At 33.7% G+C, this 16,847-nt stretch overlaps 1 protein-coding gene across 2 annotated transcripts; it reads left to right on the top strand.

Moving 5' to 3' along the window:
- The first annotated feature begins 744 nt into the window (after positions 1 to 744).
- Positions 745 to 6,489, top strand: LOC132620462 (uncharacterized). Of its 2 annotated transcripts, XM_060335140.1 has the most exons (8): positions 745 to 1,014; positions 1,625 to 2,413; positions 2,671 to 2,860; positions 2,973 to 3,076; positions 3,182 to 3,284; positions 3,403 to 3,701; positions 5,279 to 5,584; positions 5,813 to 6,489. In XM_060335140.1, exons 2-8 carry the CDS (start codon positions 1,628 to 1,630, stop codon positions 6,155 to 6,157), a joined length of 2,133 nt encoding a protein of 710 aa, XP_060191123.1. In that variant the 5' UTR covers positions 745 to 1,014; positions 1,625 to 1,627; the 3' UTR covers positions 6,158 to 6,489. The 2 variants fall into 2 exon arrangements, with proteins under 2 accessions (XP_060191123.1, XP_060191124.1); XM_060335141.1 differs by lacking the exon at positions 745 to 1,014 and having other exon boundaries at positions 1,038 to 2,413.
- The last annotated feature ends 10,358 nt before the right edge of the window (positions 6,490 to 16,847 follow it).

Genomic DNA, 16,847 nt, shown 5'->3' with positions numbered 1-16,847 from the left:
TGGCCGTTTAGTCCATGGTCCATTGGATGGTCGGTGCATATATATATATATATATATATATATATATATATATATATATATATATATATATATATATTATCTCAAACAAAAAATTATAAAAACACCCGCGTAAACTTTATTTTTTCATACAAATTTTATAATTCTTAACCTGATGGTTTTTCTTTTATTTGTTATTTCATAACTCACACATTTAATACTCCCTCTGTTTCCTTTGTAAGTTGTTGGTACTACAAGATATCTTTAACATAATGGAAGTAACGCTCAAAAGTCCGACCCTTGGAAAAACTAATTAATCTTCGGGTGTGAATTCAGACATAAATTTTTTAGAAATAAAATTTACATATTTAGAAACTAAATAGAAAGTATCATAAGGCACAATAGTTAATTATTTAAAAGTATTTAGAAGATGTTTGAAAAAATTATTGCCAAAGAAATATTCTTTGACTGGTCAACATTAAGCCCCATACAACATAGTTGGCACGGAGTTTAAGAAATAAAGGAAGACTTTTGAAATGCGTGATCCAAAACAAGTTTTAGATATTTGTGTGGTTATAAATAATCTCATAAAACTAAATTATTGCTAAATATAGAAATGTGTCAATCTTTTCGAAACAAATAAATAAAAAAAGTAAGATAATCTTTTCGGATTAGAGGGAGTATATATTTTAAAAATAGTCATTTATCAGTAAGTTTCAAATTAGAGCCACGAAATTTAAAAACAGGATCAAAAGTGGTCAGCGGATACCAAAAGGGCTCATGGACTGGAAACGGGTCGGATCATTTTTTTCATGCCGAATCTCGAATTTGAGAAATAAATAGGGATGGGATCAAAACAACAGGGATTTTGGGGACTGCGAACAATCAGATAGAGATAGCAAAGAGGGGTCCTTTTCCCAAATGCACTTGGTTTTTCGAAGGAGCTGGAGCTGAGGGTTAAATATCTTAGAGCTGCTTTCATCAAATCTTCAATTAAATCTCAGATCTCCTTAACAGGTTTCAGCGTTTTTCTTTCTTTCAATTGTTGATAAAAATATAAAATCAAGATCATTTATAGCTATATTAGCATAATTAGTCCACTATTGAAAATACTTATTTTATTTTGTTGAGTCAAGAAACCTAATTAATTAATTGATGAGTTAGTTCATCTCAATTTAGTCTGATTTGCAAAAGAGTGGTTTCAATTGCGATTGATTTTAATCAGGTTATATTATAAATATTTGGTCATAACTAAATCCAAAGTGTTACATTTTAAATACAAAATAGCGAGGCTTTTCTAGCCCTCTCTTAACTTATTTTCGGACAAAAACATCACCAGCCCAATCCTTAAACCAACGCGATCCGGCTGACCAAACCACTTCAATACCCAAAATCGCTCAATCATTCAGAACCCTAGCCCCAAAAGAGAACCTCCCTTCCCCGCGTCGAAGTAGTAAATTCCTTATGCGCGTTTGATTTTTGAAGATCTTGTTCGAGGCAAGGGAATTTATTGTCCTTGTTTTCTCCGGCAAATCACTGCTACTTCTCTCCTTTTTTTCACGAGTAGTTTGTTTTGATACTTTATTTAGACATTGTATGTGCTTATTGAATCTATAATTCCTTTAAGCTGATGGAGAAAGTAGAGAGGAAAAGGTACGGGGATGAAGAATCTGATGATGATAGGAGAAAGAGGAAGAGAAGATACGAGGGTGAATTAAAAGACAGGAGTCGAAGGAATGAAGGTGAGACCGATGACAGGAGGCGACGGGAAGATGATGATGATGAAAAGGTGCATAAAAGAAGGAAGGATGAACATGGATACAGGGATAGGGTTGATCGGTATAATGATGGTAGAGAAGGGGATAGGAAAGAGAGAAGGAGAGATGTAGAAAGAGAAAAGAGAGAAACAGTTGAAGATGATAAGCACGGAAAGGAGAAAAATAGGAAAGATAATGCAAAAGAGGATGGGGCTTTTAAAGCCAATGAGGATTCCAAGGTGCAAAAGCAAGATGGTAATTTGAGTACAGACTTAGTAGCTAAGATGGGCAGGAGTGGGGGTGTCTACATTCCACCGTTCAAATTGGCTAGGATGATGAAGGATGTTGAGGACAAGAGCAGTGTTGAGTACCAGAGGATGACTTGGGATGCTCTGAGGAAAAGTATTAATGGGCTGGTGAATAAAGTTAATGCTGCCAACCTCAAAAACATTATTCCAGAGTTGTTTGCGGAGAATTTGATTCGCGGGAGGGGTCTGTTCTGTAGATCCTGTATGAAGTCCCAAATGGCTTCTCCAGGTTTTACTGATGTGTTTGCTGCTTTGGTAGCTGTTGTTAACACCAAGTTTCCAGAAGTGGGTGATCTGTTGCTAAGAAGGATCATACTGCAGCTGCAAAGAGCTTATAAACGTAATGATAAGGTTCGTATCTCTAGCTTTCATGATTGCAGTTATTCTGTCTTTTTATTCGTGCAACATATTGTATCGTTGTTGTAAATTATTGCTGTTTGGAAGACCAAGAACAGAGAGTCTGTTTGGATGTCAGAGAGATACTTGAAAATCTTCCTTTGAAAGTATGAGGGGGGTTTACTATGCCAGTTAGTCTCATTATTTCAATACATGTTCATAATGAGAATCTTTTCATAATTTGTCTTACCCTTAGTATTTCGCTCTTGCAGCCTCAACTGTTAGCAGCTGTCAAATTTATTGCTCACCTTGTAAACCAGCAAATTGTTCACGAGCTTATTGCTCTCGAACTACTTACAGTTTTGTTGGAGAAACCTACTGATGATAGTGTTGAGGTTGCAGTTGGTTTTGTTACAGAGTGTGGTTCAATGCTTCAAGACCTCTGTCCAAGAGGATTGCATGGTGAGTACGCCTTGAAAGATTGTTGTATAATATTCACGACTTATCTTTTAGTTAATTCATAAAAAGGTTTTGCTGTGTTTGTAATGCTAATACCCTTTTTGCATTTAAATAGGAATCTTTGAGCGGTTCCGGGGTATACTTCATGAAGGAGAAATAGATAAGCGGGTTCAATTCTTAATTGAAAGCCTCTTTGCATTGCGAAAAGCAAAGTTTCAGGTGAGTTTGGTTTTTAATTGTTTTTCCGAGTAAGAAGAAAATTTTTGATCCCTTATTTATAAAAGCAAGAAGAAATGTTAGATCTCTTACATGCACCCTCCACAGGGTTACCCAGCGGTGCGTCCAGAGCTCGACCTTGTTGAGCAGGAAGATCAATTAACCCATGAAGTCTCTCTTTCGGAAACAATAGATCCAGAAATTTCTTTAGGTATGGCTTGTCATGGATTTTTTATTAGTAGTTCTGTAATGGATTTCTTTTGGTGGCTATTTTGTTTGTGGAGTAATTATATGGAATTTTGATTTTTATGTTTGCCCTATGTGCTCAGATATTTTCAAGCCGGATCTTAATTTCTTAGAAAACGAAAGGAAGTATGAAGAACTAAGGAAGGCAATACTTGGTGACGAATCTGAGGAAGAAGGGGACTCCGATGCAGAATCAGAGGATGACGATGATGAAGATGAAGATAGTGAAGAAGAGGACGAGGAGCAAATGAAAATAAAGGACGAGACAGAGACAAACTTAATCAACCTTCGGAGAACGATCTACCTGACGATTATGTCTAGTGTTGACTTTGAGGAAGCGGGACATAAGCTGTTGAAAATCAAGCTAGAGCCTGGTCAGGAGGTTGGTATCATAAACTTTTTCTTTCTTTTTGTGTTATTATACTCCTGTTGAGACATGTCATTTGCAAAACTGTGTGCATGCTCACATGGATTGATCTGTACATAAATTTTCATGTGCTTTGAGTTTGGAAAGATTATAATGTCGCTTTTGATTTGGTTGTTATTATGTGAAATGGGTTAAGTGACAACATACCCAGTGTAATCCCACAAGTGGGGTCTGGGGAGGGTAGAGTGTACGCAGACATTACCCCTACCTTGGGAGGTAGGCAGGTGGTTTCCAAAAGACCCTTGGCTCAAGAGAAAAATGGGGACAAGTTAAAACAGAAAAAGTTAATTGAACTTTAAAAAAAGGCTAGGAAAAAAAAGTAGTTTCTGGATAGAAATAAAGAGAACAAATACCCAAAATTTGAGCTTTAGTTGAGTTTGATTCACCTCATATGTGGCATTGATAGCATTAGGGGCATTGCCATTAAATCATGCCTCAATAAAGCAATTTTTCTGGGGTTCTGTTAAACTGATGGTTGAGGAATAGAGGTGGCAATGGAGGTAAGGAACCATGTAATTGGCTTGCCTTGTGGTCAATGGAGGTGGAGATTCATGTAGCCAATGCTTTCTAACATTGATAATTTAGTAATTAATTAGAGAGCATGAGACAATTTAGCATTAAATAGCCTATCCTTTCTAACACAAGTCGCCTACTACTTCAATGCAAGGTTGCTTCGGGGACTTGTCCGTACAGATGTTCCAGCTAATATTAGTTTTTTTATAAGGTACACAATGCTATTAATGATGGAAAATAACTCCTGTGTACAAGCAGTAGTTCCAGCTAATATTAGATCTGATGTGGAACATCTCACAATAGAAAAATTGCACCTTTGTGTCTGATCTCGGACTGTTATACGAAAGAAAAAGAGCATTTGAAGGAGTTGACAATTCCATTCATAAGATCAGGAGTACCCTTTTTCACCAACTTTTTATCCAAGGGGAGTATTCACAGTATATTGATGGTTGTCTTCATGTACTGGAGGGTGCTATGAGTTTCAGTCAGATTCTCTCTCGTTCTTTAGCACTTCCGTGGTTTCTGCTTAGTCTTAATTTCTGAAGTAGTGTATAAAAAAAGACCATTGGACATCTACACATTAGTTAGGTTAATATATTATTATGTGCTTTGAGGCTAGTTGTTAGTACCAAATTCTCGACGATAAATTTCAGTTATTATCCTGATTGACTCCATTTCTTTGCTCTTCCTTTAAATCTGTGCTTTCCCACCTTGTGACAACTAGTGGTAATATTTTAGGACTTCTGATAGAGTCAACACTAGGATAATTATTATGTTTTGATATATTAATGTTGAATTTTTTACCTCTTTGTTGTCAATAAGTAACATATTCTGGTAGCCTGGTATTCTGAGTTAGTTTCTGGTTAAAGTGAAAAATCGTTGTGGTGTTGTAATTACGTTTGTCCCGAGGCATGTTGTCTATGCTTGTATTGATGAATAGCTCTTTGCTCGGTTCTGCTAAAAAACTATTACGAAAAGAAAGAAAAGAAAACTGATATATATTGGTTGGATCCTTGCAGATGGAGTTGTGCATAATGTTATTGGAGTGCTGCAGTCAGGAGAGGACTTATCTTCGCTACTATGGACTACTGGGACAGCGTTTTTGCATGATCAACAGAATTCATCAGGAAAACTTTGAAAAATGTTTTGTGCAGCAGTACTCCATGATCCACAGGCTTGAAACTAATAAACTGCGTAACGTGGCCAAGTTTTTTGCTCATTTGCTCGGGACGGATGCTCTGCCTTGGCATTGTTTGGCTTATATACGGCTGACAGAGGAGGACACCACATCCTCCTCTCGTATCTTTATCAAGATCCTATTCCAGGTACATATAATTGGTTCTCTATTTGTACAGCTTGCTTTATCTTTTTGTTCTTTTTTCCCCCAAATAAGTTAAACCTGGCTTAATCTTTGTGGCCTAATTTTTTACCCTCTCTACTATATTAAAAGAATTTGTTGTTTCCGAGTATCTATTTTCTTTTTCTCCTGTTCTTTTCTGGGGTCTTATGCTTCTGTTAGCTTTGAATTCATTCTAGATGTTTCATTTACACAGGAATTGTCGGAGCACCTAGGTATCCGTTTGTTGAACGAGCGTCTCAACGACCCCACTATGCAAGATTCTTTGGAGTCTATTTTCCCGAAAGATAATCCCAAGAATACAAGGTTTGCCATCAACTTCTTCACCTCTATCGGTCTGGGTGGAATTACCGAGAATTTGCGAGAGTACCTCAAGAACATGCCAAGGCTTATCATGCAACAACAGAAGCCTGTTTCTGAATCAGATGAGTCTGGTAGTTCATCTGATTCTGAATCTTCCGGATCCGAGTCAGAATCCACATCATCCAGTTGTAAGGAAAGTGATGATAGTCGAAGGAAGCAGAGGAGGAGGAGGAGATAGAGACTTTAGACTGCTCAGCAATCTGAATACAGATATCTATTGTGATTGAGATTGAGAACTAGTTTGTAGGAGTTGTTATCCTCAGTAACTAGATTTTTGTTTGCTTTGTATGTTTAATCCACTATAATTTGTGCAATTTCAGTTTTGACTAGTTGAACCTTGTGCAATTTTCTTTCCTTTTTTTTTTTCGTATTGGTCTGCGAGTACAGGCCTGAACTTCTTTGTTTATCACTGTATTGGGAACCTTAAAAATGTCTACTGATGATGCCTGATACTTTTCTGTTGGAAACAGACAGTAGAGATTAGAGAGGAATAAATGAGAGATTTTCGTCGATCGGAGTTTATAAGACATGCATTTACCCATGTATTAGAATTTCTACATTATCAACCGGATTATTTCAATATGATACTTGTATGCAGCTAAGTCCTTAATAATTTCCTAGATCTCTCTCCCGGTTTTGCTTCATAAATTAACGTTCCCTCGTCGTTCACAGTGTTACGTTTACATCCCTTTTATTTTGCATCTTCATTGGGGCGACCCAATAAATAATCCTTTTAACGATTACAGGGGCCAAGGGAAAGGAGTGAGGACCGATTTGTCCATAGATGTTTGAAAAAAATGTTTGGAAAATATTCAAATTAGTGTTTGTTTATTAAATTAATTCATTATTTCAACTTGAAATATGAAATTTTAAGTTTTAATAATAGTTTTTAGAAGTCAACAAAACTTCAATTATGTTTTTATCTAAATGCAACTTTTAATTTCCAAAAATCTTTCTTACTTTCGAATACTATGCTCTTACTATTACCAACTAATTCATGTCCAAACGCCGACATAATTCCTGATCCCAAATGTCACTTGGGCTAAAAAGGAGGTCACAACCCAATCCCCCCACCAATTCTTATTAAATTTTAATTTCTTTGTTTGTTCTCTTATAATTAATTAAGTGCCTAATAAAACTCTTTTTTAAAGTATGGCCAATATAACACATCAAAGCAAAAATGCCCTTTTGAACTATGTTATTATTGTACATTAACTTAAATTTGGTGCAGGAACTCATAAACATTAAATCTTAAATTCGACACTGCGCCTATATATGTATCGTTTTCAATCGTCTATCGCTAAATTTGTGATTTCAGTATCATTTTAGTCGAAAAACTGGCTGGTTCTCACTTAAATAGAGTAATCCTCAAATAGTAGAACTTCTTATATCTAACTAATTATGTTTTTAACATTTACCTTTTGGAAGAAATTGATCAGTTTCAAGAAATTTGTGATCTTATGAATTCTAGAAAAACAAATTAATGTAAAAACAAAAACATATCACAGAAAGAAAACAAACGATGCTAGTGGTATTGATATAATATTTGCATGAAGAAGCTAAGATCGATTAGGTAGTGGCCTCCATAATTAGGTGGTTCTAAAGGATTACCAATAAATGTGGAATCTAGCAACTGAATCTTTGACCAATGTTAGCAAAATTCTTCTGTATTTTTCCTGAGAATAGTCTGCATGCCTACCAGGATTCTAATTATCGTAGAAAACGCCGAAATGGCTGACGAAATATAATTTAAAGTATTATATGTTTATGAATAATATTGCTAGTGAGTATTGGAAATCTTAGGGAAAATACTTCATCGCGAACACATGTAGGGACTTTTCTTCATCACGAACACTTGTAGGAACTTCTTTTACACTTGAGGAAAATGCTTGATCACGAACAATTGTAGAGAATTCTTCGTAGCTTGAGGCATGCCAATGGCACTGTCCTTAAGGATATTTCACCCGACATGGGTGTATCCCCCAGGATTCAACAAACTCTTCTAGTATAAAACTAGGAGCCAGAATCTAACAAAGATTTATCTCAAAAGAAAACCCAGCACACAAAATATGGGAGGAAGAACTTTTCTTGATGTATCTATTTTCTACACCCTTCAACAGTTAAGCCAAAGAAATTATATTCTCTCTCACATAGTGAAAAGCACCATAGGATTTTATATATCAGAAAACTATAAAATGAGAGGTTGAATCCACTAAATGATACAACGGACAAATGCCAATATCCAATGTATTAATCATATACCAACGTCCAAAAATATTAAGAGTAGTAAATAACCATAAAGACAATATTTGGCCATTAAGACTATTAATTAACAAATTGAATATAATAATACCGTTTGAAACTGTCAAATGAATTATGCAATTAAGGCTAATAAAACAGAATCAAGTCTTTGTATTAAAGCCAATAAAAACGTTATAGAAATAGTCCTTTTATTTTTGAGATATTAAATAGAAAATAATATTTTTCTAACAATCCCCCATATATCTCAAAAATAATAAAATAAATAAAAATAAGAAGTTTTGAAATAGAATAAAATGAGAAGTTTTGTTGGGTTCTCACAAAAGAGCATAATGCGTCGAATCTGGTGTCGCGTAGACTATGAACCAGACCTAGATAAAATAAGTATAAACTTACAGAATAATTGGTGAAGTTTAGAACTTCTATGAACCAAGAATTCTTTTGTAAGTCAGGGTCTTATTCTATCACATTATACTCGCACAATCTTTGTCGTTATCGCGGTTTTGCGCTAAGAGGCCATGCGCGTGTCCTGGTATTCATGAGTGCTCTAGAAATCCGTCACAATTTCATAGAAGCGATACCACTCCACACTCATATAGGTCCACCCATCAAGTGTACTCTGCAGAACAATACACCACCTATAAAGGATATGGTAATGGATTAAGAGTTTATAACTCAGCCTCACTTTACCTTGCAGAATTGCACTATATTCACACACCATAGGAAGAGATATACTTTTATAGTGCACACTTGATCAAGTAATGACTTGTTATTACCCATATGAACCTAATTCATGGGATCTCCAATCACATAGGTTGGGTTACCATGACATTGAATTCCCTCTTCTGCTTTTAATATGAATTGACTCCGCTTTGGTCACTAGCTCCGTAGATTGTTATCTTCTCAAATTGACTTAAAAATCTCATTCCCCTCGATGTTTCTCATAGTCTGTGAATTGATCAAGTTCACCTTCTGACTTCACATAATTAATGAAAATAATTTCATCTCACAACAGCTGCTTTATCACACTATGTCTCAAACGAATGTATTTTATTGCCATTGAAAATTTTATTTTCCATTACAGCTAATGCTGCTTGGCAATCCCAATTTTTAAACACATTGGTTTTATTCCGGTAGGAATACTTACAAAGAGGTCTCTTCACCACTTAGCCTCATCACCAATCAACTCCAAAATAGTAAATTCCATTTAATTGGTTTTCATGTTATGGCATCCCACCAAAAATAAACACATAACCACATGTAAATTTTGAGATCCACTTAGCATCATATTATCTCTCTAGTACAACAACAATTCACAATAACTAATTCCAATATTGTCAAAAATAGAGGAGTAAAAATCATCATCCAAAGATTTCTTTGAAATCATCATTTCCAAAATCTGTGATGCAACACTGTATCAACATGCAATTAAAAAACCTTAAAACCTATTTTTCTTTTCTTAGCATCGTTTAGCATAATCTTAGCAAGACACCCCCACACTTTCAAATATTTCAATCTAAATATAGTATATATAGATGAAGAACACAAATAATTGCAGACTAATTTTATAGCTTATAACACTGCCTCTGATTGCCAGTAACGGCAATATAGCCATTGACTTTAATGATTTTAATGGGTCAAATGATTAACATTTTGTAACTGTTATATGAAAGTCATTAAGGCTATTAAAAAAATCATATCAACACAAAAGCCTTCAAAGACCTTGTCAGTAATAGTATCAGGTACATATTTTTCACCTCTTTGAATTCAAAGATACATCATTATGGTTAGAAAATAAATCGAATTTCAAAAAGATTCAAATGATCGGTTATATAAGAAACATATTCAAACATATGATTAATATAGCAAAGATCCATTAATATAATATTTAAAATAATAACTTTGGAGATTTTTTTTTTCACATAAAAAAAACTTAAAACTCGCATTTTCAACTGACATGCTCAAATCTAAATAAATCATATGATCAGTCAAGTACACAAAATATTAAAATTTCATCTTGAAAAATTTTAGAGGCAAATACATCATGGTTACAATACTCATTGCTTATAAAAACATTGTTTTTGGTTAGCACAAGATTTATTAGATTCAAATGAAACTTTTTCATTTCAAGAACTTAAGCAGTTCTAGAATCACCAATATAAATAAATCATTCTTCTTCTTTCACTTGGGTGTAGAACACAAAATTATGTTAGCACAAATATGCTTAACAACACCAAAGCCTAACACCCAATCTCACACATTAGCCACAAGATTCGCTAGAGAAATGACCACAATAATTATATCATCCGCTTACTCAAATTTACTTTTCGCTTAGCGGGATTATCATTTCTCTGAATCTTCATCCATTTAGGGGCATAGATGGCTTATTTTGCCACACACAAAATAATACATATTTTCATTAAAGATTAAATTTTCGAGGTCATAAAGACTTAGTCATCCACATTAATTCTAACATTTTCACTTACAACCTTAAAAACTCACTGGACCGATCCAATTCATGAGTTCCACGTGAAACCAAATTCAGGTAAGTCATAGAACAATTTAAAAGCTAAATCTATAAGGAACATTTGTATATACATATTAACAAGTGCACTGAAAATATATATATACGTTCATACTAAATCCCCAAAACAACTATTCTTATGTGAATATCAACTCCTTCTTTAATTGGTAAAAAACCTGCGTTAGCACATATGCTTAATATAGAGGACAAAGTTCAAGAATTCTCCTTGATACCTTGAGAAACCATTTAATTATACAAGTGCAGTAATTTTCTTGAAAACCGTTTTGACTATATGAGAAAATTATAAAGTTCCATCTAACCACTTCACGTTTTGGAAAACATAGTTAGTAGTAGAAGAAGAAAATAACTGTGAACCATGGAGCCCCTTTATTAATTATAAATCATGAAAGAATAGGTCTATAAGCCTTTAGAATAAAGTGAACCCGTAACTAAATATATTCTTCTTCCCCTTAGACTTTAACAACCACCCAGACCTATGTATGATTAGCATTCAAATATAAGAAGAAACATACCTGGAACTTAGATAGATTGTACTAAGTTATTATCTATTGATTTTCCGTAAGAATAGAGCGAGAAATATCCTTAATATTGTTGGAAATCTTACGGAAAATACTTCATCGCGAACACATGTAGGGACTTTTCTTCATCACGAACACTTGTAGGAACTTCTTTTACACTTGAGGAAAATGCTTGATCACGAACAATTGTAGAGAATTCTTCGTAGCTTGAGGCATGCCAATGACACTGTCCTTAAGGATATTTCACCCGGCATGAGTGTATCCCCCAGGATTCAACAAGCTTTTCTAGTATAAAACTAGGAGTCAGAATCTAACAAAGATTTATCTCAAAAGAAAACCCAGTACACAAAAATATGGGAGGAAGAACTTTTCTTGATGTATTTATTTTCTACACCCTTCAACAGTTAAGCCAAAGAAATTATATTCTCTCTCACATAGTGAAAAGCACCATAGGATTTTATATATCAGAAAACTATAAAATGAGAGGTTGAATCCACTAAATGATACAACGGACAAATGCCAATATCCAATGTATTAATCATATACCAACGTCCAAAAATATTAAGAGTAGTAAATAACCATAAAGACAATATTTGGTCATTAAGACTATTAATTAACAAATTGAATATAATAATACCGTTTGAAACTGTCAAATGAATTCTGCAATTAAGGCTAATAAAATAGAATCAAGTCTTTATATTAAAGCCAATAAAAAACGTTATAGAAATAGTCCTTTTATTTTTGAGATATTAAATAAAAAATAATATTTTTCTAACAGTGAGTTCCAAAAGAATGGGGAACATGATAATATTTAAAGGTGACGTGATTGAAAATATCATAGAGTAAACTAGACGATGATGGTGCTATTTTAGCAAAGACTTGTGCACACGTAAAATACATGTGGTCATGGAGGAAATCTTTAAATTTTTTATATATGTAGTTGAAACTAAATTCGATTTTATTGTCAAAAAAGAATATTGCATCCATGCAGTGATATATAATCTGCATCTATTAATTAAAATAGTTACTTGGATCCGCTCCTCCATGTAATATGCCACACTACTATGATTCATTTCTTGTAAATTTTAATCTTAGTTGGTGAGGCTCAAAATTCGCGCTAATGTGATAATAAGATAAATGTGTTTTCATCCTATTTTGTTAATATAAGTGAAAATCTGAATGTTGTATGAAACAATTTATAGTTAATTAAAACCATCCAAAGTTAACAAACAAACAAATTAGAGCCCTCTACTATATACCTATGGCAGGTATAGATGATCACGAACCAATTTGGTACTCTTGTTATTTGGAAGATGAACAATTGCAAGTTTTCTTCCTCAAACATGCATCAACTAAAACCCTTTAATTTGTAATTCTGTCTCTAGCTAGCAGGGCGGAATTATAGGGGTGTAAGAGGTGTTAATCGAACCCCTTAGTCGGAAAATTGCACTATATATATGGGGTCAATTTTTTGATTCATGTTCAAAATAGCACTTATAAAGTTTTTTTTCCAGATATAAATCAGAAAAATGGATCTATAATAGTATCAAGAGAATCATAATTTGACTGCATCTAGGACCTACATATAGCTAAGTTACTAGATTAGAGGGAAAGTAGAAAGATTACATAATAAATAAATATAAATGGAAATAATGGTCTAATATAGGCAAGACTGCTTCATATTTGACCTTGTATACCCTCGAGTCCTCAACCAAGCAATCTAAGTTCATCATAATTTTAATATGAGTTTAAGTTTGGTGCTTTTGGTAACATTAACCTGCTATAGCAGGTTATCAACTTTCTCCTAGTTACTTTTTTCTAAAATTTAGACACTGATTTTTTTAATTCTCTCTCCCCTTCCCTTCAAATCCACTGTCCTCATCGCTACCAATTACCTTCTGTTTGGATGGTTGTTTCCCGTGGTTCATTAATGTACAGTATGATATGGTACAATATGGTGTTGTATTGTATTGTATTGTACTGTATTAATGAACATCATGTTTGGATAGACTGTGTCGTTTGTTGTGGTTTAATAACATTTGTATTGTTTGGTTTGACTGTATGGTACTGTATAACAACTTGTAAGTTTACTAAAATACCCTTAACTCTTAATTAGAAATTAGATTATATATATTAATAAAACTCAGGTAAATAGTAAAATAGAACCTTTAAAAAATAAGTAGGTAGTTGGCGAGGGTAGTGGAGGGGTGCGTGGTGTGAGGTGGGTGGTTGTGGGATGAGGTTGGGGTGGGGTGGGTGGTGTGAGATGGGTGGTTGTAGGATAAGGGTGGGGGTAGGGGGTTGTAGGGTGGGGGTGAGTTGTGGGGTGGGATTGGGCGGTGGTGAGGGGTAGTAGGTGGTGGTTGGGATGGGTGGTAGAGGAATGGGGTAGTTGAGGGGTGGGGGTGGAGTGGGGTAGGGGTGGTGTGGGATGGATGGTGGAGGGTGGGGCGGCGTGGGGTGGGGTATAATAGAGAAATGAAATATGTAAACACGGAAAAATCACCAAATTCGCGGTTATAAAAATTGGGACTTTTCATGGTTATATAACCATGGAATGAACCACGGGTTTACAACGCCATAGCACACAATTTTAAGAACAATAGAAACAAACATGATTTCATAAAAAATCATACAATAATGAACCACGGGAAACCACCATCCAAACAGGGGGTTAGTTGATAGGGCTTCTCTCTCTTTGCCTCTTTCTATTGCCATAAGCTTTTTGTCTCCTTCAAACCCTCCTCTGGTTTGTTTTAAAATTTGAAATCATATTTAAAGTGACAAACTTAACAATTACACTTATTGAAAATTGGTATATATATATATATATATATATATATATATATATATATTCAAAGCTTTCTACTAAAATATTAAATAGTAATAAACTACAATTTCTAAAGTTCCATTCGAGAAACCTAAAGATACAATAACGCCCTTTAGATTCTTGTAGACGAACCCGAAATTTGTTAATGAGGACTTAGTTTTAAACAAGAATAAGTTCAAAGTTCAGAGTATATGATGTATTTAAATAATTATACTACTACTTATTACAAGTTCACAATGATTGAAGTGGTAAAAATTCACTTCAACAATGACCTTGAGAGATTAAAAAAGGGTCAAAATTGTAAAGAAAACTTTGAGAAGGAAATAATTTGTCAGAGTTCAAGTAGGATTCACTTCCTTATTTTTAATTACACTTCTGTAAATTACAATTTCATTAAGAAAAAAAGATAAACATACTTACTTAAGAAAGTTACTGTATTTACTTTCAAAATTACCTGACAGCGTAAATATTTTTGTGCCGATAGTGCACAAAACTTAAACTCTCTTAATATACGTTACTAACATTATTATGTCAGGCTACATAATGGTGTACGCATAACTCTTTACAAGTAGTGTTATTTCATATTATCTAAATGATTATTGGGTTTGCCTATTATATTTCCGATAATACTTTTCGGCAAAACAGTATCACGTGACATCTCTACTGCTACGTACGTATTATGTGAAGCATTATAACCCTTTTTGAAAAGACTTTTCATAGGAAAATCAGGAGAGGAACTCCATTTGGTAGTCATATGGCCTATTAGCACTATGAGGAACTTTTTTATTTTCTATTATCTATAGTGACACTAAATTCCTTTTTTGATCTCAAAAGAAGGGGAAAAAAAAGAGGTAAAATTTCTCAAATGACTACCTTACTGTAGCTCCTACCATTTGTAGCTACCATTTTTAATATTACCATTCGTAGCTAAAAATCAGTTGATTTGTGTATGTTTTCGGATGTATTTGTTGCCAGCAAATACATGAGCATACGGTAAAAAGGGGGAACAGGTTCCTTCATTTTAGCCTGTAACGGTGGTGTTATTAAATGAGAAATTAATATATTTTTTACCTTCTTTTCCACAAAACCAGCTGTAATATTCCCTTTCCTTACACATATCTCTTCTTCCATGCATTCTTCAACATTCAAAACGTAGAAATTCAAATTTCAAATTAAATCTTCAACACATCTGAAAATATTAACAAAACAAACACATCAATCATCAGGTAATTCATGCAAAAACACCGTTTTGATTTCACAAATTTCGTCTATTCAAGTTGTATTTATGTGATTTCAATTCTTTTCTTGGAGCATAATGTCAAAATTGTTTTATTCTTCTGATTTTTTTTTATTTCTATCTTTATAACTGATATTCAAAAATAATGATGTAATATCATTGTAAACGTGTCAATGAATGAATAATGCTCTTGAAAATTACGGTTGAAAGTATTTTAATGTACATGAATGGTTAGGAATCAAAGAAAAGATCCAGTTCATATCTTTTATTTTTCTGAATCTAAACTATGTATTTCTGAACTATGTAAACTGAACTATCTAAACTATGTATTTCTGAACTATGTAAACTATCTATTTCTGAACTATCTAAACTATGTATTTCTGAACTATTTTTCATATCAGTTGCAATTTATGCTAAACTATGTATTTCTGAAGTGTAATTCAACATGTGTATGTTGTATTTGAATTATTAGTGAGCTGTAAATCTAATTTGTATAAATTGTTCAAATTTGAACGTGAATCTTATGTAGGGCATACATGTTACAGGTTTTATGTTGAGACAATGATTCAAGGATTTTTTTTTTATTTTTTATAAAATGGCCAACATTTCATTGTTGATTAGACACCCCGGTATTTGGAACGACGAGAATAAATACGTCAATTACAAAATCAATGCTGTGACTTTCAAGGAGTATTCAACGTATGAGGAATTGTTACAAACAGTTGCAACCCAATTGAATTTGGACAAGAAAATGAAAAACATAAGCATAAACTACATGGTTGAAGGTGATTATATTCCAATGGAAATTCACAATGATATGGGTGTTAGGGTGTATGTGGAACTGAAGAAAGAGAACAAAGCATTACCAATGTACCTATTATGTATCATTACAACTGACAGAAGCATGGAGATATGTATATCGGATGAGAGTTGTGTTGAAGGTGATTATTTGCAAATCGGATACACGAATCAAATAGTTGGTTCCCGTGATTTGGCATCATCAAGTTGCAGAATGGCTGATTTGTACGAAAATAACAAGGGTATGTTTATTGATGACAAGAACCAAAAAGTAGTTGCCGTCAATCAAGTATACAAGGATAAAGATACATTAAAAGCTGTGATGGTGAATTATGCAATTACAAACAGGTTCAACTATCGGACAGAAAGGAGCAATGCAATAAGGTATTAAAAGTGCATTTGTTTATGTATTTGCAACTTTGTGTTGTTATGTATTTGAATCGTGACAGTGTATGTTTGTTAATTTGTACGAGTGAAAGTATTTCTCAGCATGTGTATGTTTATTATAAAGTAGAATCAAAACTGATTTGTATGTATTTGTACTCATAAATAATGTATTTGGCCCGGGTTGCATTTGATTAACTTATTTACATATGGTAAAATTACTCATCTATCCTTTGTATTAATAATACAAGAATAAATACATTACTGATGTATTTTACATTAATGTGTTTTTTTTTT

This window comes from Lycium barbarum, chromosome 11 (genome assembly GCF_019175385.1).
Source record: "Lycium barbarum isolate Lr01 chromosome 11, ASM1917538v2, whole genome shotgun sequence".
NCBI classification, from domain to species: domain Eukaryota; kingdom Viridiplantae; phylum Streptophyta; class Magnoliopsida; order Solanales; family Solanaceae; genus Lycium; species Lycium barbarum.
Note: the sequence above shows the minus strand (reverse complement) of the source record. Positions and strands in the feature narration are given on the sequence as shown.

Bases quoted from the DNA above. Each gene is read 5' to 3' on its own strand.
- LOC132620462 (XM_060335140.1), top strand. From the start codon at position 1,628: ATGGAGAAAGTAGAGAGGAAAAGGTACGGGGATGAAGAATCTGATGAT. The intron at 2,414-2,670 runs GTTCGTATCTCT...TCGCTCTTGCAG, and splicing joins CTTATAAACGTAATGATAAG to CCTCAACTGTTAGCAGCTGT. The intron at 3,077-3,181 runs GTGAGTTTGGTT...CACCCTCCACAG, and splicing joins TGCGAAAAGCAAAGTTTCAG to GGTTACCCAGCGGTGCGTCC.